Raw genomic sequence first — 19,520 nt, 5'->3', positions numbered from 1 at the left:
AAACTAACTAAAAATAGTTAAAATCAAGCAAAAAATTAGTTAAGACGTCTAAAAGCATCGTGTATTAGCTAGTAACAATTGTAAATAGCAGAAAATATGGTTGGAAACACGGGATTAGTTAAAAACAAGAAGGAAATAGCTAAAAACATTTCGAAAATTAATTCAACTTTAAAAAGGACCTAGAATTAACTAGGAATTTCAAAAAAACGACCAAAATATTGAAAGATATGAGAACAACTATCGTAAATCATTTTTAAAAATTTTTGATTTCCAGTGAGAGCCAGAAACTAACTAAAAAAATAGTTAGAAAGGAAACATCCGGATTAACTAAAACCAATTGAGAATAGCTGAAGATATTTTGTGTCAAAAACTAACTAAAAATAGTTAAAATCAAGCAAAAAATTAGTTAAGACGTCTAAAAGCATCGTGTAATAGCTAGTAACAATTGTAAATAGGAGAAAATATGTTTGGAAACACGGGATTAGTTAAAAACAATAAGGAAATAGCTAAAAACATTTCGAAAATTAATTCAACTTTAAAAAGGACCTAGAATTAACTAGGAATTTCAAAAAAACGACCAAAATATTGAAAGATATGAGAACAACTAACGTAAATCATTTTTAAAAATTTTTGATATCCAGTGAGTGCCAGAAACTAACTAAAAAAATAGTTAGAAAGGAAACATCCGGATTAACTAAAACCAATTGAGAATAGCTGAAGATATTTTGTGTCAAAAACTAACTAAAAATAGTTAAAATCAAGCAAAAAATTAGTTAAGACGTCTAAAAGCATCGTGTAATAGCTAGTAACAATTGTAAATAGGAGAAAATATGGTTGGAAACACGGGATTAGTTAAAAACAATAAGGAAATAGCTAAAAACATTTCGAAAATTAATTCAACTTTAAAAAGGACCTAGAATTAACTAGGAATTTCAAAAAAACGACCAAAATATTGAAAGATATGAGAACAACCATCGTAAATCATTTTTAAAAATTTTTGATTTCCAGTGAGAGCCAGAAACTAACTAAAAAAATAGTTAGAAAGGAAACATCCGGATTAACTAAAACCAATTGAGAATAGCTGAAGATATTTTGTGTCAAAAACTAACTAAAAATAGTTAAAATCAAGCAAAAAATTAGTTAAGACGTCTAAAAGCATCGTGTAATAGCTAGTAACAATTGTAAATAGGAGAAAATATGGTTGGAAACACGGGATTAGTTAAAAACAATAAGGAAATAGCTAAAAACATTTCGAAAATTAATTCAACTTTAAAAAGGACCTAGAATTAACTAGGAATTTCAAAAAAACGACCAAAATATTGAAAGATATGAGAACAACCATCTTAAATCATTTTTAAAAATTTTTGATATCCAGTGAGTGCCAGAAACTAACTAAAAAAATAGTTAGAAAGGAAACATCCGGATTAACTAAAACCAATTGAGAATAGCTGAAGATATTTTGTGTCAAAAACTAACTAAAAATAGTTAAAATCAAGCAAAAAATTAGTTAAGACGTCTAAAAGCATCGTGTAATAGCTAGTAACAATTGTAAATAGGAGAAAATATGGTTGGAAACACGGGATTAGTTAAAAACAATAAGGAAATAGCTAAAAACATTTCGAAAATTAATTCAACTTTAAAAAGGACCTAGAATTAACTAGGAATTTCAAAAAAACGACCAAAATATTGAAAGATATGAGAACAACCATCGTAAATCATTTTTAAAAATTTTTGATTTCCAGTGAGAGCCAGAAACTAACTAAAAAAATAGTTAGAAAGGAAACATCCGGATTAACTAAAACCAATTGAGAATAGCTGAAGATATTTTGTGTCAAAAACTAACTAAAAATAGTTAAAATCAAGCAAAAAATTAGTTAAGACGTCTAAAAGCATCGTGTATTAGCTAGTAACAATTGTAAATAGCAGAAAATATGGTTGGAAACACGGGATTAGTTAAAAACAAGAAGGAAATAGCTAAAAACATTTCGAAAATTAATTCAACTTTAAAAAGGACCTAGAATTAACTAGGAATTTCAAAAAAACGACCAAAATATTGAAAGATATGAGAACAACTATCGTAAATCATTTTTAAAAATTTTTGATTTCCAGTGAGAGCCAGAAACTAACTAAAAAAATAGTTAGAAAGGAAACATCCGGATTAACTAAAACCAATTGAGAATAGCTGAAGATATTTTGTGTCAAAAACTAACTAAAAATAGTTAAAATCAAGCAAAAAATTAGTTAAGACGTCTAAAAGCATCGTGTAATAGCTAGTAACAATTGTAAATAGGAGAAAATATGTTTGGAAACACGGGATTAGTTAAAAACAATAAGGAAATAGCTAAAAACATTTCGAAAATTAATTCAACTTTAAAAAGGACCTAGAATTAACTAGGAATTTCAAAAAAACGACCAAAATATTGAAAGATATGAGAACAACTAACGTAAATCATTTTTAAAAATTTTTGATATCCAGTGAGTGCCAGAAACTAACTAAAAAAATAGTTAGAAAGGAAACATCCGGATTAACTAAAACCAATTGAGAATAGCTGAAGATATTTTGTGTCAAAAACTAACTAAAAATAGTTAAAATCAAGCAAAAAATTAGTTAAGACGTCTAAAAGCATCGTGTAATAGCTAGTAACAATTGTAAATAGGAGAAAATATGGTTGGAAACACGGGATTAGTTAAAAACAAGAAGGAAATAGCTAAAAACATTTCGAAAATTAATTCAACTTTAAAAAGGACCTAGAATTAACTAGGAATTTCAAAAAAACGACCAAAATATTGAAAGATATGAGAACAACTATCGTAAATCATTTTTAAAAATTTTTGATATCCAGTGAGTGCCAGAAACTAACTAAAAAAATAGTTAGAAAGGAAACATCCGGATTAACTAAAACCAATTGAGAATAGCTGAAGATATTTTGTGTCAAAAACTAACTAAAAATAGTTAAAATCAAGCAAAAAATTAGTTAAGACGTCTAAAAGCATCGTGTAATAGCTAGTAACAATTGTAAATAGGAGAAAATATGGTTGGAAACACGGGATTAGTTAAAAACAATAAGGAAATAGCTAAAAACATTTCGAAAATTAATTCAACTTTAAAAAGGACCTAGAATTAACTAGGAATTTCAAAAAAACGACCAAAATATTGAAAGATATGAGAACAACCATCGTAAATCATTTTTAAAAATTTTTGATTTCCAGTGAGTGCCAGAAACTAACTAAAAAAATAGTTAGAAAGGAAACATCCGGATTAACTAAAACCAATTGAGAATAGCTGAAGATATTTTGTGTCAAAAACTAACTAAAAATAGTTAAAATCAAGCAAAAAATTAGTTAAGACGTCTAAAAGCATCGTGTATTAGCTAGTAACAATTGTAAATAGCAGAAAATATGGTTGGAAACACGGGATTAGTTAAAAACAAGAAGGAAATAGCTAAAAACATTTCGAAAATTAATTCAACTTTAAAAAGGACCTAGAATTAACTAGGAATTTCAAAAAAACGACCAAAATATTGAAAGATATGAGAACAACTATCGTAAATCATTTTTAAAAATTTTTGATTTCCAGTGAGAGCCAGAAACTAACTAAAAAAATAGTTAGAAAGGAAACATCCGGATTAACTAAAACCAATTGAGAATAGCTGAAGATATTTTGTGTCAAAAACTAACTAAAAATAGTTAAAATCAAGCAAAAAATTAGTTAAGACGTCTAAAAGCATCGTGTATTAGCTAGTAACAATTGTAAATAGCAGAAAATATGGTTGGAAACACGGGATTAGTTAAAAACAAGAAGGAAATAGCTAAAAACATTTCGAAAATTAATTCAACTTTAAAAAGGACCTAGAATTAACTAGGAATTTCAAAAAAACGACCAAAATATTGAAAGATATGAGAACAACTATCGTAAATCATTTTTAAAAATTTTTGATTTCCAGTGAGAGCCAGAAACTAACTAAAAAAATAGTTAGAAAGGAAACATCCGGATTAACTAAAACCAATTGAGAATAGCTGAAGATATTTTGTGTCAAAAACTAACTAAAAATAGTTAAAATCAAGCAAAAAATTAGTTAAGACGTCTAAAAGCATCGTGTATTAGCTAGTAACAATTGTAAATAGGAGAAAATATGTTTGGAAACACGGGATTAGTTAAAAACAATAAGGAAATAGCTAAAAACATTTCGAAAATTAATTCAACTTTAAAAAGGACCTAGAATTAACTAGGAATTTCAAAAAAACGACCAAAATATTGAAAGATATGAGAACAACCATCGTAAATCATTTTTAAAAATTTTTGATTTCCAGTGAGAGCCAGAAACTAACTAAAAAAATAGTTAGAAAGGAAACATCCGGATTAACTAAAACCAATTGAGAATAGCTGAAGATATTTTGTGTCAAAAACTAACTAAAAATAGTTAAAATCAAGCAAAAAATTAGTTAAGACGTCTAAAAGCATCGTGTATTAGCTAGTAACAATTGTAAATAGCAGAAAATATGGTTGGAAACACGGGATTAGTTAAAAACAAGAAGGAAATAGCTAAAAACATTTCGAAAATTAATTCAACTTTAAAAAGGACCTAGAATTAACTGGAAATTTCAAAAAAACAACCAAAATATTGAAAACATCAAGGATTAGCTAAAAACAATTGGAAATAGACGAATACATATCTGGAAACATCGAGGATTAGCTAAAAACAATTGGTAATAGCTGAAAACATATTTAAAATAAACTGAACTCTGGTGATATCCCGATATTAGCTAAGAATAACTGAGAACAATATAAAACTACAAAAAAATGTCTAAAAATACCAGGGAGCAACTAATAATATTAGGAAATGATTACAAACACTAGAAAATATTGAAATAAGTGATAAAAATATAAATTTTTGGTGAATACGAGGTGATTCAATATTAGTTATAGGATGAATACTTTCTACAAACCTGCGCAAGTTCAAAATATCCTGCACTACACGCCAACGATAACAAACTTTCGCCTTCCTCCGACGTTTCGTGCACCGATCTCCCTTCGGTAAGCAATTTCCTCACGGTTCGCACATCTCCATCGGTACAAGCCTCCACCAACGAAGTTTTTTCCGGTTGTTGTTGCAGTTGTTGCTGTACCTGACCGTTCTGACTATTATTTATATTGGAAGAAGACGTTAAAGACGCCGCGGTACCGTTACCAGATCTATTCGGCGGATTATCCGAACGCATGCGCGTTAAAGCCGCCGCGGCTTCGTCTAACGCGCAACTTACGCTCGACGTTAACCGTCGAAGTACTTCCGGATCCCCTAAATGTTTACCATCCTTCGCCGCCAATTGACCAATACCTGAAATCGGGGAAATTCGATGATAGTTGGCAACGTCGCAGAAACGACTATAAACGATCTTACCGGCCGCTTGTAACAGTTGTTCTAATCTAGCTTGCGTTTCCGGATCGACGGCTCGATCTTCGTCCGGATTCAAAAGAAATTTGGCCGCCTCTACTTGGGGATCGTCCTCGAACTCTTGATCGATCATAAATGATTCCACCTACATCAAATAATCAACTTCTATGATTGTTTTCATAGTTCTGTGGTTTATATACAAACTAACAAACATTTTTTAGTTCTATCAATTGTTCGATATAAGTGACAGCTGTCAAATGAATCAAGTTGGTAACAATTATTGGTAATAAATTGTCAATGACGTTTTTTTTTGTTATCAAAAAAAAATAAGCTGAACGAAATTTTTGGTGAACGTTTATATCATGTAATAAAATATTTTTTATTTTAGAGCGTATTTACAAAAAAGTTTGTTTTATTTTTTTCCATCTATCCAACTTTCGAACCACACTGTATAATATCAAATAAATATCATTAATAATTAGGGTTACAATGAATTTAATACCTTATAGTTGAAAATAAACGTTCTAAATTGATTATATTTTTATAATTTATTATTTAAATAAATTTAGCACATAAGCTCCCGTACTATTTCTTCATATAACTAAAAACAAAGTGGCAAAAATGGTAGGAGACAAAAAATCGATTCTAGATGAAAATAAATGTTTCAAACTCGTTTTATGATTGCAAATTTTGATTAGAAAAAATAAAATTATAAATCATGTGACAAGATATTGATTTTTTCCATGAATAAAAATCGTTGAATATGAGTGTCATCATAACAGTAAATTTTGTCTTAGCAAATTTCCAATAATATTAAGTTATGGTTTATTACGAGATGCATCAAACTCGATTTTTTTTATAATATTCAAAAAATATGTACCCCCAGTATAGAATAATAATAAGAACGTTAGTTTAGCATTCAATCAATTTTCGAATTAAATGGAAGGTTTTATTATTGGAAATTGGAAGAAGACGTACGGAAATCAAAAATTCAATTCCAAAAAACTGACTGGAAATCAACTGATCAAATTATTTGTAAAAATGACATCTGTGACTCTGATAAATGGATTCTAATACTTGGAAAACGCCAAATTAGCAAAACACTCACATCCTTAATCTACGTGATTTTGGGACGCCCCATATTTAGTTTATTCATTAATAAAAATTTAATTTTTTTAACCTTATTTAATAAGCAGTAGAATTCAAATTATGTTTTTTTTTTTTCAATATAAACCACTTTTTTTGCAAATATCTGAAGAATTTTCGATATAATTGCAAAAAAAGACTTTATAAATTTAAAATCGTTTTAATGACAAGTTTCAGTCACCCTAGAAGGTTGAAAAATTATGACACCTGCATTTTGAATGACAACAGTTCTAAAAATAATAGCAGACTTACAATTACGAAAAAAAAAGGAATTTTCTCGACAAAACAACGACGACGTTGTTAAAAACACGTTCGAAATTTAACAAAAAGTGTAAAGAAAACAAAGGGATACAATATAAATTGAAAATATATATTATCTGGTAGTATTTAAGTCGAAATGAAAGAATTTGATTTTTTTGTTAATTAATGTAAAAAAAGTTGTTAAAAACACTACAAAATGAAATAAATATGTGGGTACCCTTATATCAATATTGACACAAATTTTTGTATCATTTTTTTATTTTGAAATAAAAATGATTCAACTGGTATATATAATATCGTGATTCATATTAAAAAACGAAAAATTAACCAAAAGCTCAACGTGTAAAGTGATTTTTTTTAACAACGGACGAAAGTCATTACTCATTTTGACATCCTTCCACCACTTACCAGTCCAGACGTAAATTTTCCTATACAACTTACATAATTAAAATTAAAAAAAAAATCATTTAATTAACGAAATATTCTAGAAAATTAACTCAAAATTCGATATTCTAGGGCGAGAAATGTTGAAAAATTTTTGCCACAAGATGTCTCTCTATTGTAAGTTCATTGATACCTGGGCCTCGAGGTAGGATTTTAACGTGAAAAACAAGAGACGATCATTTTAATATAATATCATACCTCTGAAACACTATCTTCCTCACTTTCAGATGTTTCTGACATATATCTGCGATGTTCAGAATACGTTTCTGTTTCTGATTTAGCTGGACTTGAATTAGATGTCGTCGATTGGGGAGTAGACGATGAGTTCCCTAGTTCGTGCAGAACAGTCACTTTATCTATTTTAGGATTATCTGTAGAGGATTCTTGCGAAACATTCTGCATTTTGGCATTTCAATACGACTATGAACGTTAAAAATATATCAATTCTATAATAAAATACAGTATACGCGCACTATATGCAATCACATTCGTTCACAGAAATTTCTTCGTGTTCGCCATTTTCTACTATGGCCGATCTGAAAATCAAGTTCCGTATTCCACATTCCCACACCGATCTGCCATCTAAATCGGAAATTTTCACTTATTTTTTCCTTGATGCAGATTACTGCGAAACAATTACACCAAAGGAAATTTTATTTGTTTGTTAATAAACTCGTTAATAGATGGCAATCACTATTTCATTTATCACTATTTATTACACGCCAAAATTGTCTTATATTAATAATTGTATAAAGTACTAAATTAAATTAATGGAATTATCATAAAAAAATTATTGATAGTTTTCAAAATTATGTTTACAACATTTAAAGAGCTCATTATTTAATAGTACGAAATATAAATAGGTGGCATTACTAATAAACTAGTCAAATGTCATTCATAAAATGAGTTTTAAGAACTCATAGATAAACAATGATTATATAAAATACCTGTTCTATAGCAATCTATTCTGATAAGACATTGAATTTTTATATAAGACTAGTTTTGAATCATTATTGATTCTGACTATATAAATACACTTTTATTGATCACAAATTTGCACTCTGAAAACTTTAATACTAAGGAATATAAATATATAGAGTCACAAGCATTATTAAATTCTTTGACAATGACAATGTCATTGTCAAACCTCATAGATAAACTTAAATTTATAGTGTAAATTATTCTAAAATAAATGTAACTTTCATTTAACCTCATTTTTATCGAAGAAGAATTCATAATATACATAAATAGTTGTATTACACCTTTGATTAGTCATATCAAGTTAATTGTAAAAAATATATATAATATATAAAGAAAAATATTTTTGTGAAATGAACAAAATCGCTTATTTAAGCACTGAAATTCACATAAATAGCTCAAAATCACAAATTTTCAATCTCTTATATTCGTAAATAAGCTAATTATTAAAATATGTGGATTTTAAATGAAATGTCAAAATATGCTTGAAATATGAAATAAAAAAGAAGATATAATTTGTCAATTGGAACTTCTAAACTTTTGGCGCCAATTTATGCTGTCGCCGTGTTTTTTCTCAAACATTCAATATATCTTCTAAGACTCAAATTAACCGAAGAGAAACTATTGATATGAAGTGTACAATCCCAGAAATATCTTGGCATAATAGAGAACCAGTTTTGAGCGTCGATATTCATCCTATTTCTAATGTTATTTACAAATTAGCATCAGGTGGTGGAGACAGTCATATACTAGTAAGATTTTAATTTAACCTTCCTATAAATATATTAACATGTATACAGAGTGTATGAAAGTTTTCGATTTTTATTAATTATAGTTATGGAATATGTGTTTGTGTGAAAATGGCTCTGTAAAACAAGAAGTTGTGTCTGATTTGACGAGACATCAACGATCAGTTAATTCGGTTAGATGGTCACCGTCCGGTAATTATTTAGCGTCCGCAGACGACGACGCTAACATTATTGTGTGGCAATTGAAAACAGACAATATTCCTCTTTTAGAAAATAATAATGACGATAAAGAAACTTGGATTGTTTATAAGGTTAAACAAAAAATTTATATTTGTATTCGATAAACTCCCGTTTAGATTTTTAGAGGGCACAAAGAAGATATTTATGATTTATGTTGGTCTGTAGATAATTCGAAATTATTATCAGGTTCTATTGATAATACTTCGATCGTGTGGGATCTTTCTAAAGGTAAAATGGATCATATAATGACGGATCATAAAGGTTTCGTACAAGTAAGCAATTAACTCTTGTTTATAATTATTGAATATTTGTTATAATTTTTTATTAGGGTGTAGCTTGGGATCCAAAAAATCAAATTTTAGCTACAATAAGCACCGATAGGATGTGTAGGATATTTGATATAAGTGGAAAGCAAGTAAAAGCGCGTATATACAAAGGAAAATTACCTCTACCAATAGATCATTGTTTATATGATAAAGAAAGTAAATATTTTCATGATGATACGTTTAAATCGTTTTTTCGAAGGCTCCAATTCAGCCCCGATGGTTCTTTATTGGTAGTACCTTCTGGTTATTTCCATGTGGATGATTCTAAACGAGCAATTCATTGTACTTTAGTTTTCACAATGGATAATTGGACTGAGTAAGTGTTTAATTTTTCTATTTATTTTGTTGATCCCTATATAAAAATGAAAATTTTGAAAAAAACTTGATATAAAACTATTTGTTAATTTGTTTCATAAATTACTTCAGGAATTGGAATATGTATTATTGAATTTGAATTAAATTTATTTGCCTAGTTTTGTGATATTCTACCAAAAATAGAAATTTGAATGAAATTTTAGTTACATTCCACCAAAAATCAATAAAAACTGTTCAAATTCCATATTAAGTTTTGTATCTTGATAAAATTTCACCCAAAAATTTATAAATACTTGAATATTCAATTTATTTGGCTAGTTTTAGTGACATTCCACCAAAAATCAAGAAAAACAGTTTAATTTCCATATTAAGTTTTGTATCTTGATAAAATTTCACCAGAAATTGAACTCCCAATTTTCTAGAACCAAAAAAAAAAACAATAATATCACTACTTTTTTGTATTTATTCAATATTTTTTCCAGACCGGCTGCAGTTCTACCATTAGACGGACAAAGTAGCACCGTGGTGAAATTTTGTCCTCTATTATTTCAACAAAGGGAAAATGGTCCGGAACCTTCTATAAAACTACCATATCGAATGATATTCGCCGTCGGTACCGACCACGACATCATCCTCTACGACACTCAACAACCTAAACCGTTCGCACGTTTCCACGAGATCCACTACACCAGAATAACCGATTTAACTTGGTCTTCAGATGGTTTACTCCTCGTGGCATCGTCAACCGACGGTTTTTGCACTTTGATAACTTTCGAAAAAGAAGAATTAGGAATATTGTACGAAAAAGATGATATAGAAGAAGAAGACGAAGAAGAAGAGATTACTTTGGACGTTGAGGTTACAGACAAGGACGAAAACATCGATATAACCAATAAAAAAGAAGAAATTAAGAAGAGACCTAGTTTCATCCAACAGTGGGTACAGAATACGCAAAAAAAAGTTAAAACCGAAAAATTAGATAAAGAAAATGGTGAAAATAATAAAAAATTGATACCGAGAAGGATAACTCCGAAAAGGGTGGAAGATAACAACAAAATCGATGTTAAGTCGAAAATAATCGATAAAAAAGAAGAAATAAATCGATTGGTACCTAGAAGGATAGTACCGATACGAGTAGAAGATACTAAAACAACTGAATTGGTCGTACTACTAGAAAATAGCAAAGAAATAAAAACCAGAATCGAAAAAATAGATGAAACCCCAACAGATGATGATAAAAAAAATACTGAAAGTAATAAAGAAAAATTAACGAAGAAACCGAACGTGGTTCCATCGAAAAAACCGATAAAATCGAATCCCTTATTGGAATTTTTGAAGAGATCAGGGGAAAAGAAGAAAACGACGAAGCAAAATGTGAAGATCGATCTGACTTTGGTCGAGGACGAAGCTAGGGACGGTTTCGATACGAAAGGTGGGAAAGTTTGCGAAGGGGACGTTGTGGTTTTGGATGACGATCGTACCGAAGATTTTTGTCTACAACTCGAAGATACTCGAGAAGATCGAAGGGAAACGGATAAAGGAAGCGGTGAAATTGACGGGGTCGGAAGTGTGGAGGAAAATAAAGAGGTGAGTTTGTGGTTGTTGCAAGAGACAGTGCCCAATTTATCACTTTTTCTTACTTTTGGGCACCATAAAATTGAAAAAAGGTTTGGAATTTCCTTTTTTTGTTAATTTGGATGCCACAAAGACCAAAAAACTTCTAATTTTAAGAAATAGTGCCCAATTTACTACTTGCTCTTACTATTGGGCACCAAAAAATTGAAAACAGGATTGGAATTTCCAATTTTTAAGAAAATATTGTTCCATTTACCAATTTTTGTTTATTTGGATGCCACAAAAACCAAAAAACTTCTAATTCTAAGAGACAGTGCCCTATTTACTACTTGCTCTTACTATTGGGCACCAAAAAATTGAAAAAAGGCTTAGAATTTCCAATTTTTAAGAAAATAGTGTTCAATTTACCAATTTTTGTTAATTTGGATGCCACAGAGACCAAATAACTTCTAATTCTAAGAAATAGTGCCCAATGTACTACTTTTTCTTACTATTGGGCACCAAAAAGCTGAAAAAAGGCTTGGAATTTCCAATTTTTAAGAAACTATTGTTCAATTTACCAATTTTTGTTAATTTAGGTGCCACAAAGACCAAAAACCTTCTAATTCTAAGTGAGAGTGCCCAATTTACCACTTTTTTTTACTTTTCGGCAGCAAAAAACTTAATAAAGATCTAGAAACACTTATTATTATTAAAAACAAGTTGTAACTTAGTTTTTTTCAATTTTTGGGCACAAATAAAAAAAAAATTAGAATTTTCAAGAAAAATATGTAAGTTTATCCAAATTTTGGGCGCCAAATTAATCACCAATTAATTTTATTATAAAAACATACATTTTTCGTAAAGGGACATCTATAAAACGTTCAAAAATAACTGAAACGTGTTCCCTTTTTCATTCTGAACCATTTTAGTTTACAAAAAACTTATTAAATATATTTTTCACGATTTTTTTTCCTCTAATTTATTTTTAATTTAGATAAATAGGATAATAGAAATCAAGGACGACAGCTGTTCTCCACCACAGAAAAAAACAGTGGATATTATAATTGAGAAGAAGCCTCGTAGGGTTCCTTTGATAACACTAACTAGTCCGAAGGGGAAGAAAAAACCCCCGACATCGACTAATAAAACCGAATGACAATTTCTATTTAAAAAAAACGTCAGTTGAATTAATTTTGATACAGGTTGTCCTATCCAATTGTTTATCTTGCTATTTAGTTTGTTGGTTGAAATATTCGGAACTAACCTCGTAAAAGTAGATTTTTTCGCTTCGATATTGTTTTACAAAAAAATTTAACTGACGTTTTCGAAATTTATTAAAAATCTGTACATTATTTATATTTATGATTAATTCTAATTGATTTGTAGGAGATATTATATTTATCTTAATTTTAAATATTGGCGCGTCTTAAAAAAATGTGTATAGACTGTAAATATATAGATAACAATTTTTTTTATGTAATTGCAAATATAAGAGATTTTTTAGTATAACCCTCGTATTATTTGTATCCATTATATATTGTATCACACTGTTATTATTCGTTGTTTGAGACTACAGATTGAGCTCAACATGATTTTGACAAATGTATTCGAATCTACGTTTACACAGGCTATTATAACATTGTGCCTCAGTGTTCCTTCAGAAAACTGTCAAAATTTTGTTCAAAAACTAGTTGTTTTTCAACTTTTAGAGATTCTGACTGATTCCCATCTCTATTTGACGAAAATTCATAGTTGATTCTTGATAATTCGTTCAATTTAGGAGTTTTTAGTAACTGCGACAATTTCTACGTTTACACAGGCTATTATAACATCGTGACTCAGTATTCCTTCAGAAAACTGTCAAAATTTTGTTCAAAAACTAGTTATTTTTTAACTTTTAGAGATTCAGACTGATTCCCATCTCTATTTGACGAAAATTCAAAGTTGATTCTTGATAATTTGTTCAATTGAGTTTTTATTAACTACGACCATTTCTACGTTTACACAGGCTATTATAACATCATGACTCTGAATTCCTTCAGAGAAAACTGTCAAAATTTTGTTCAAAAACTAGTTATTTTTCAACTTTTAGAAACTCTGACTGATTCCCATCTCTATTTGACGAAAATTCATAGTTGATTCTTGATAATTCGTTCAATTTATTAGTTTTTAGTATCTGCGACAATTTCTACGTTTACACAGGCTATTATAACATCATGACTCTGAATTCCTTCAGAGAAAACTGTCAAAATTTTGTTCAAAAACTAGTTGTTTTTCAACTTTTAGAGACTCTGACTGATTCCCATCTCTATTTGACGAAAATTCATAGTTGATTCTTGATAATTCGTTCAATTTAGGAGTTTTTGACTATTCTCAATAAAATTACTTCTGGAATACTGAAACCATTCTATTCCCACGTTTACACAAGCCATTATAAAACCAAAATTAGAGTCCCACGGAAAAGTTGGTTAAAAAAATTGGATATTTTCGAAAATTTCAAGTATTTATCCAAAATTACTCAATTTCAAAAATTAAGGACCTGTTATTGAGTGTTTTTCGAAACTGCAGTATCTCATCTCTATGCATACAAACATTACAGCCAATTATCACCTATCTCCGGCATATAATTTTTTTTTCAAAACTTTGGAGGAAAGGAAAATAAAAAACGAAATTATTTTTTGAAACGTATATTGTTCATTATATACACAGCGTCGTTTTAAATTACAATTTCATGTAAATAACGGAATTGATAATAATATTTGAACCCTTCACTACATTATAACAAAAAATTAAACAACTTGAAAAAAAAATGTAAATTCCTTTTTTTTTGGTTACTAATATCAATTAAAATCCGTTTGCAATACTAGATATTTTTTAACAATAATTATACGAGGGGTAATCAAAAAAAAACAACGAGAATTAATTTATCTCGCGATTCCTTTCCAGAAAAACCATCGAAATGTGAAAATCTGTTATACAGTGATGATACAGTGACTTTGAAGATTGATTAGAGGTTTGGGAGTGGAAATCAGAAAATCAAAGTTTGGTTCGATAAGTTGTTATTTTCGATAGAATCTCATCTCTATATATCGAAAATCGATAATTTGAGTATCAATGACTCATTCAAATAACAGTTACTACGTTTACACACACTATTATCAAGTATCAATCTTGGGACGATTTCTACGTTTACACAGTCTATTATGAAACGGCTATAAGAATTTCTTCAACAAAAAATTGAAATTTTTGACAAAAACCGATTTATTTTGCGATTCCAAGTAGGTTGAGCGATTTAAAAGTGAAAGTGTGTCAGTTAATGTTGATGAAGATTCAAAAATTAATAATTTAGTTTCTATAATCAATCAAAATGAAGATAATCGATTAATTCGATTGTTACAACGTTTACACAGTCTGTTGACATTAGAGGAACTTGGAAAAATTGTCAAAATAGTATCCAAAGTATCCAAAATTGATCATTTGGTTCCAAAAATATATCAAAATAATTATTTTGATTATTTATAATTTTATTGATATTTCTGTAGAAATTCGACTAATCTACGTTTACACAGGTGGTTATAAAACGGCTATCACACTACCTTTACAAAACGATCAAAATAACTACAATCAAAAGTGATATGAGTCATTTTAAAAATGAAAATGAATCGAAAATATACGGTGATACGCAAAAAAATTTCAAAAAAGTCAGTTTAAACAAGTGTTTTGAGACGTTAGAAAAAACTACCATTTTCACCATGTCAACACACAATGTAACAAATCGGGCATTTTAGACGACCAAAAGTCCTGTACATCCACCTAAATCACCAGATTTAGCATCACGTTACTTTCGGTGAAAAAAAATTATGCGAAAAGGAACTTTTCGACCCTATTACTTTACAGTACTTTTCTACTTTATTTTGAATACTATAATTCACGGTTTTCTTTTGATCGTACCTCGTATAAAAAAAAATTAATACTTTTATAAATTTTTACGATTTTAAATTCCTACAGAATGTACAATCTCAATAAATAATACTTTCGCGCTAATCTCGGAACGTCACTGTGACATTTTCAAAAATGTATACGAATATTTCGATGAAAATGTACGGGGGTACGTTTGGAGAGGTTACACTCTCTTTGTAGTAGAAGTAAATTTCAAATTTCGTTACTTTTCATTCTACCTGATTCTGAAATCCCATCTCTAAATATTTAAAATGACATTTCTCCTACGTTTACACAAGCAATTGTTGAATCTCTATAAGAATTCAATTAAAAAAAAGAGGTTATTTTGAAACCTATAGAAATGTAAATAGAATCCCATCTTTAAATATAAAAAACGACGTTTATTCTACGTTTACACAGGCTATTGTTGAATTTCTATAAGAATTCGGTTAAAATTCAATCAAAAAAGCAGTTATCTTGGAGCTTTCAAAATGTGAATAAAATCCCATCTCTAAATATTCAAAATGACGTTTATCCAACGTTTACACAGGCTATTGTTGAATCTGTTAGGATTTGGTCAAACTTTAATTAAAAAAGAGGTTATTTTGAAACCTATAGAAATGTAAATAGAATCCCATCTTTAAATATAAAAAACGACGTTTATTCTACGTTTACACAGGCTATTGTTGAATTTCTATAAGAATTCGGTTAAAATTCTATCAAAAAAAGCAGTTATCTTGGAGCCTTCAAAATGTGAATAGAATCCCATCTCTAAATATTCAAAATGACGTTCAACCAACGTTTACACAGGCTATTGTTGAATCTATTAGGGTTTGGTGAAATTTAAATTAAAAAAGAGGTTATTTTGAAACCTATAGAAATGTAAATAGAATCCCATCTTTAAATATAAAAAACGACGTTTATTCTACGTTTACACAGGCTATTGTTGAATTTCTATAAGAATTCGGTTAAACTTCAATCAGAAAAAGCAGTTATTTTGGAACTTTCAAAATGTAAATAGAATCCCACCTCTATCTTAATCAAAATGACGTTTATCCTACGTTTACACAGGCTACTGTTGAATTTCCATTAGAGTTTGGTTAAAATTTAATTTAAAAGAAGCAGTTATTTTAAAACTTATACAAACGTAAATAAGATCCCATCTCTATATGTTCAAATTTGATCGTTGTATTCGTAATAATTAATCGAATTAACGGTTTTTCTATTATTTTGTTAATTATTGTTACGTATATCATTGTGATTTATTGTCAATTTTGTCTATTTTTTCATCAATATCGCATTTTTATAAATTCTTCAATATGACTCTGTAATTCTTATGAATAAACTGCGTTTTACAATTTTTTTTTTGTCAATTATGAAGGCACTTTCTGTCAGTAAATTAAATTTCTTGTTATTATAGTATTTTGGGATGTTATGTGGGCATTTTCTGTCAATTTATCAAGTTGACAAACACTTAATGTCAATTAATTATTTGTAAATAGTTTTTTTTGAATTATGATGAGATTTTCTGTCAAAGTTATCTATATTTGATCGACCGACGTTTCTGTACTTTTTTGTCATTATGATAAATTTTTTTCTGTCAGTTTTGTCAATTTTTTATAAGTACCGTATTTTTTGATATCTCGTAGGCGTTTGATGTCAATTTTCAATGAATCGCCAATGCAATTTTTGTCAATAAACTGCGTCTCTCCAGTATTTCTGTCAATTTTTGTTAATAACCTGCGTCTCTCCAGTATTTCTGTCAATTTTTGTTAATAACCTGCGTCTATTCAGTTTTTCTGTCAATTTTTTTCAATAACCCGCGTCTCTTTAGTTTTCCTGTTAATATTTTAAATTTCTTGTCATTACAGTATTTTGAGATGTCCTGCGGGTATTTTCTTCAACTTTATTAATTTGACAAATGATTAAATTAATGTCAATTAAATGCATCTCAATAATTTTTTTTGTCAATTTTTCATCGGTTTCGTATTTTTTTTTATAACCCATACACATTTTCTGTCAATTATGATAAAATTTCATCTCAATTTTTGATCAGGTCCGTATTTTTTGATGTCTCATAGACATTTTCTGTCAATTAGATGAATTGACAATAAATTTCTCGTCAATAGCCCGCGTCTCCGCAACTATTTTGTCAATTATGATGAAATATGATGTCAATTTATCATCAGTTTCGTATTTTTTGATATTTCATAGACGTTTTCTGTCAATTAGATGAATTGACAATGCAATTCTCCCTAATTCACTGCGTCTCCGCAATTTTTTATCAATTGCGATAAAATGTTTTGTCAATTTTCATCAGTTCCGTAGTTTTTATTATCCCATAGGCATTTTTTGTCAATTCGATGAATTGACAATGCATTTCTCGTCAATAGCCCGCGTCTCCGCAACTATTTTGTCAATTATGATGAAATATGATGTCAATTTATCATCAGTTTCGTATTTTTTGATATTTCATAGACGTTTTCTGTCAATTAGATGAATTGACAATGCAATTCTCCCTAATTCACTGCGTCTCCGCAATTTTTTGTCAATTGCGATAAAATGCTTTGTCAATTTTCATCAGTTCCGTAGTTTTTATTATCCCATAGGCATTTTTTGTCAATTCGATGAATTGACAATGCATTTCTCGTCAATAGCCCGCGTCTCCGCAACTATTTTGTCAATTATGATGAAATATGATGTCAATATATCATCAGTTTCGTATTTTTCGATATCCCATAGGCATTTTTTGTCAAATCAATGTATTGACAATACCTTCCTTTCTGATTACACTGCGTCTCCGCAATTTTTTTGTCAATTATGATTAGATTTTCCGTCAATTTTGTACTTTTCAGTCGATATCGTATTTATTGTCAATTTATCGATTCGGCAAACGATCGATGTCGATTAATTGCGAATCGATAGTTTTTCTGTCAATCACCACGGTGAGTTTTTCTGTCAATTTAGTAATTTGAGATTTTGACCGATACATTTTCATTAAAAAAAAAAAAAAAAAAAAAAAAACAAATTGAACATTCGTAATAATTCGTGATGGTTTTTTCTATACAAATAAAAATACATATATATCAATAAAAAAAAATGTCAAAATGACGTTTTCGGAGCTAAAAATTAAAAAAAAAAAAATCGTATAGATATATGCTATACAGTACGTTCTCTAGTTTTGTATCTTCATATATATATATATCAACAATAATATCAACACGTATTGATTACACACGATCGACGCCGGGCGTCGAAACCAACAACATTATTTATAATAATGATAATTAGCGATAGCGCGCGACGCGGTTAAGGCCATTCAGGCTACCTATTGTCCATTACGACTTGCTTGAATACTTGTACGCCGGCGGACATTTGCGACTTCACCTCGTGGTTCCCCAGAGCCGCCGTACCGTCTTTGGCTATGAACAATTGAAGACCGGACGCTGAAAAAAAAAAAAGAAGAAGAAATTGAAAAAAATAGAAAAAAAAAATCGTCGATAATTCGCTTACTTTCCGCCGAATCGTCGGGTTGTTCCAAATTCGTATTCTTCAATAAATCTTCAACTAGATCTTCGACGTTGACTCTGGTCTTTTCGACGCGTCCCGGTATACCGACGGCGTCTGTATCTTGACATTGGTTCTTCTTTCGCCTTTCGTAGGCCGCTTTCGCTCTGTCTAACGATCCCGTTTCCGAAATGACCAGACTACCGGCGCTCGGGTTCCTAAAAAATGGTTTTTCCACATGAAAAAGAAGAAGAACCAGACTTGAGAGGTGCGTGCCGAATAATAGGAAATAATTGCGTCACAAAATTATCTCCATTCATTGTCAGTGGCTGTTGATTGTCAACTGTCAATGGTATTTGTTGTATTGTCACAAATTTTTATGTCAATCGCAGGATGTGATTTTTTTTTGTCAATTTCGTATATGTTCGGTCAGGCCCGTCGACATTTTTGGTCAATTCATGCAATTTTTTGTCAATTCTACCCAATTTTTTCGTCGATTTTTATGTCAAACGCGCGTACTTGTCAATATCATAATTATAATAAGCCCCTTCGACATTTTTGGTCAATTCATGCAATTTTTTGTCAATTCTACCCAATTTTTTCGTCGATTTTTATGTCAAACGCGCGTACTTGTCAATATCATAATTATAATAAGCCCCTTCGAT

General features: G+C 29.5%; 3 protein-coding genes across 6 annotated transcripts in view; 1 reads left to right on the top strand and 2 right to left on the bottom strand.

Moving 5' to 3' along the window:
* The window catches only part of LOC130447482 (ankyrin repeat domain-containing protein 17), a 46,376-nt gene extending 38,594 nt beyond the window's left edge, over positions 1-7,782 (bottom strand). For both annotated transcript variants that reach the window (XM_056784318.1, XM_056784319.1), the window contains exons 1-3: positions 7,443-7,782; positions 5,400-5,538; positions 4,948-5,336 (exon numbers count right to left, since the gene is read on the bottom strand). In XM_056784318.1, coding sequence (XP_056640296.1) covers positions 4,948-5,336; positions 5,400-5,538; positions 7,443-7,646 — 732 coding nt within the window. In that variant the 5' untranslated portion in view covers positions 7,647-7,782. The remainder of the gene's footprint in view (positions 1-4,947; positions 5,337-5,399; positions 5,539-7,442) is intronic.
* A 958-nt stretch (positions 7,783-8,740) lies between these two features.
* Positions 8,741-12,918, top strand: LOC130447320 (uncharacterized). Its single transcript, XM_056784073.1, has 6 exons — positions 8,741-8,974; positions 9,058-9,282; positions 9,328-9,483; positions 9,540-9,853; positions 10,335-11,439; positions 12,404-12,918. Exons 1-6 carry the CDS (start codon positions 8,852-8,854, stop codon positions 12,563-12,565), a joined length of 2,085 nt encoding a protein of 694 aa, XP_056640051.1. The 5' UTR covers positions 8,741-8,851; the 3' UTR covers positions 12,566-12,918.
* A 1,162-nt stretch (positions 12,919-14,080) lies between these two features.
* The window catches only part of LOC130447845 (early estrogen-induced gene 1 protein), a 30,165-nt gene continuing 24,725 nt past the window's right edge, over positions 14,081-19,520 (bottom strand). For 2 of the 3 annotated variants that reach the window (XM_056784882.1, XM_056784881.1), the window contains exons 7-8: positions 18,862-19,073; positions 14,081-18,794 (exon numbers count right to left, since the gene is read on the bottom strand). In XM_056784882.1, coding sequence (XP_056640860.1) covers positions 18,673-18,794; positions 18,862-19,073 — 334 coding nt within the window. In that variant the 3' untranslated portion in view covers positions 14,081-18,672. The remainder of the gene's footprint in view (positions 18,795-18,861; positions 19,074-19,520) is intronic. The other variant, XR_008910282.1, reaches the window with a different exon arrangement.

Source organism: Diorhabda sublineata, chromosome 8 (genome assembly GCF_026230105.1).
Source record: "Diorhabda sublineata isolate icDioSubl1.1 chromosome 8, icDioSubl1.1, whole genome shotgun sequence".
Classification (NCBI taxonomy): Eukaryota; Metazoa; Arthropoda; class Insecta; order Coleoptera; family Chrysomelidae; genus Diorhabda; species Diorhabda sublineata.
The sequence above is the reverse complement of the archived record's forward strand: the minus strand, read 5'-3'. Positions and strand labels throughout refer to the sequence as shown.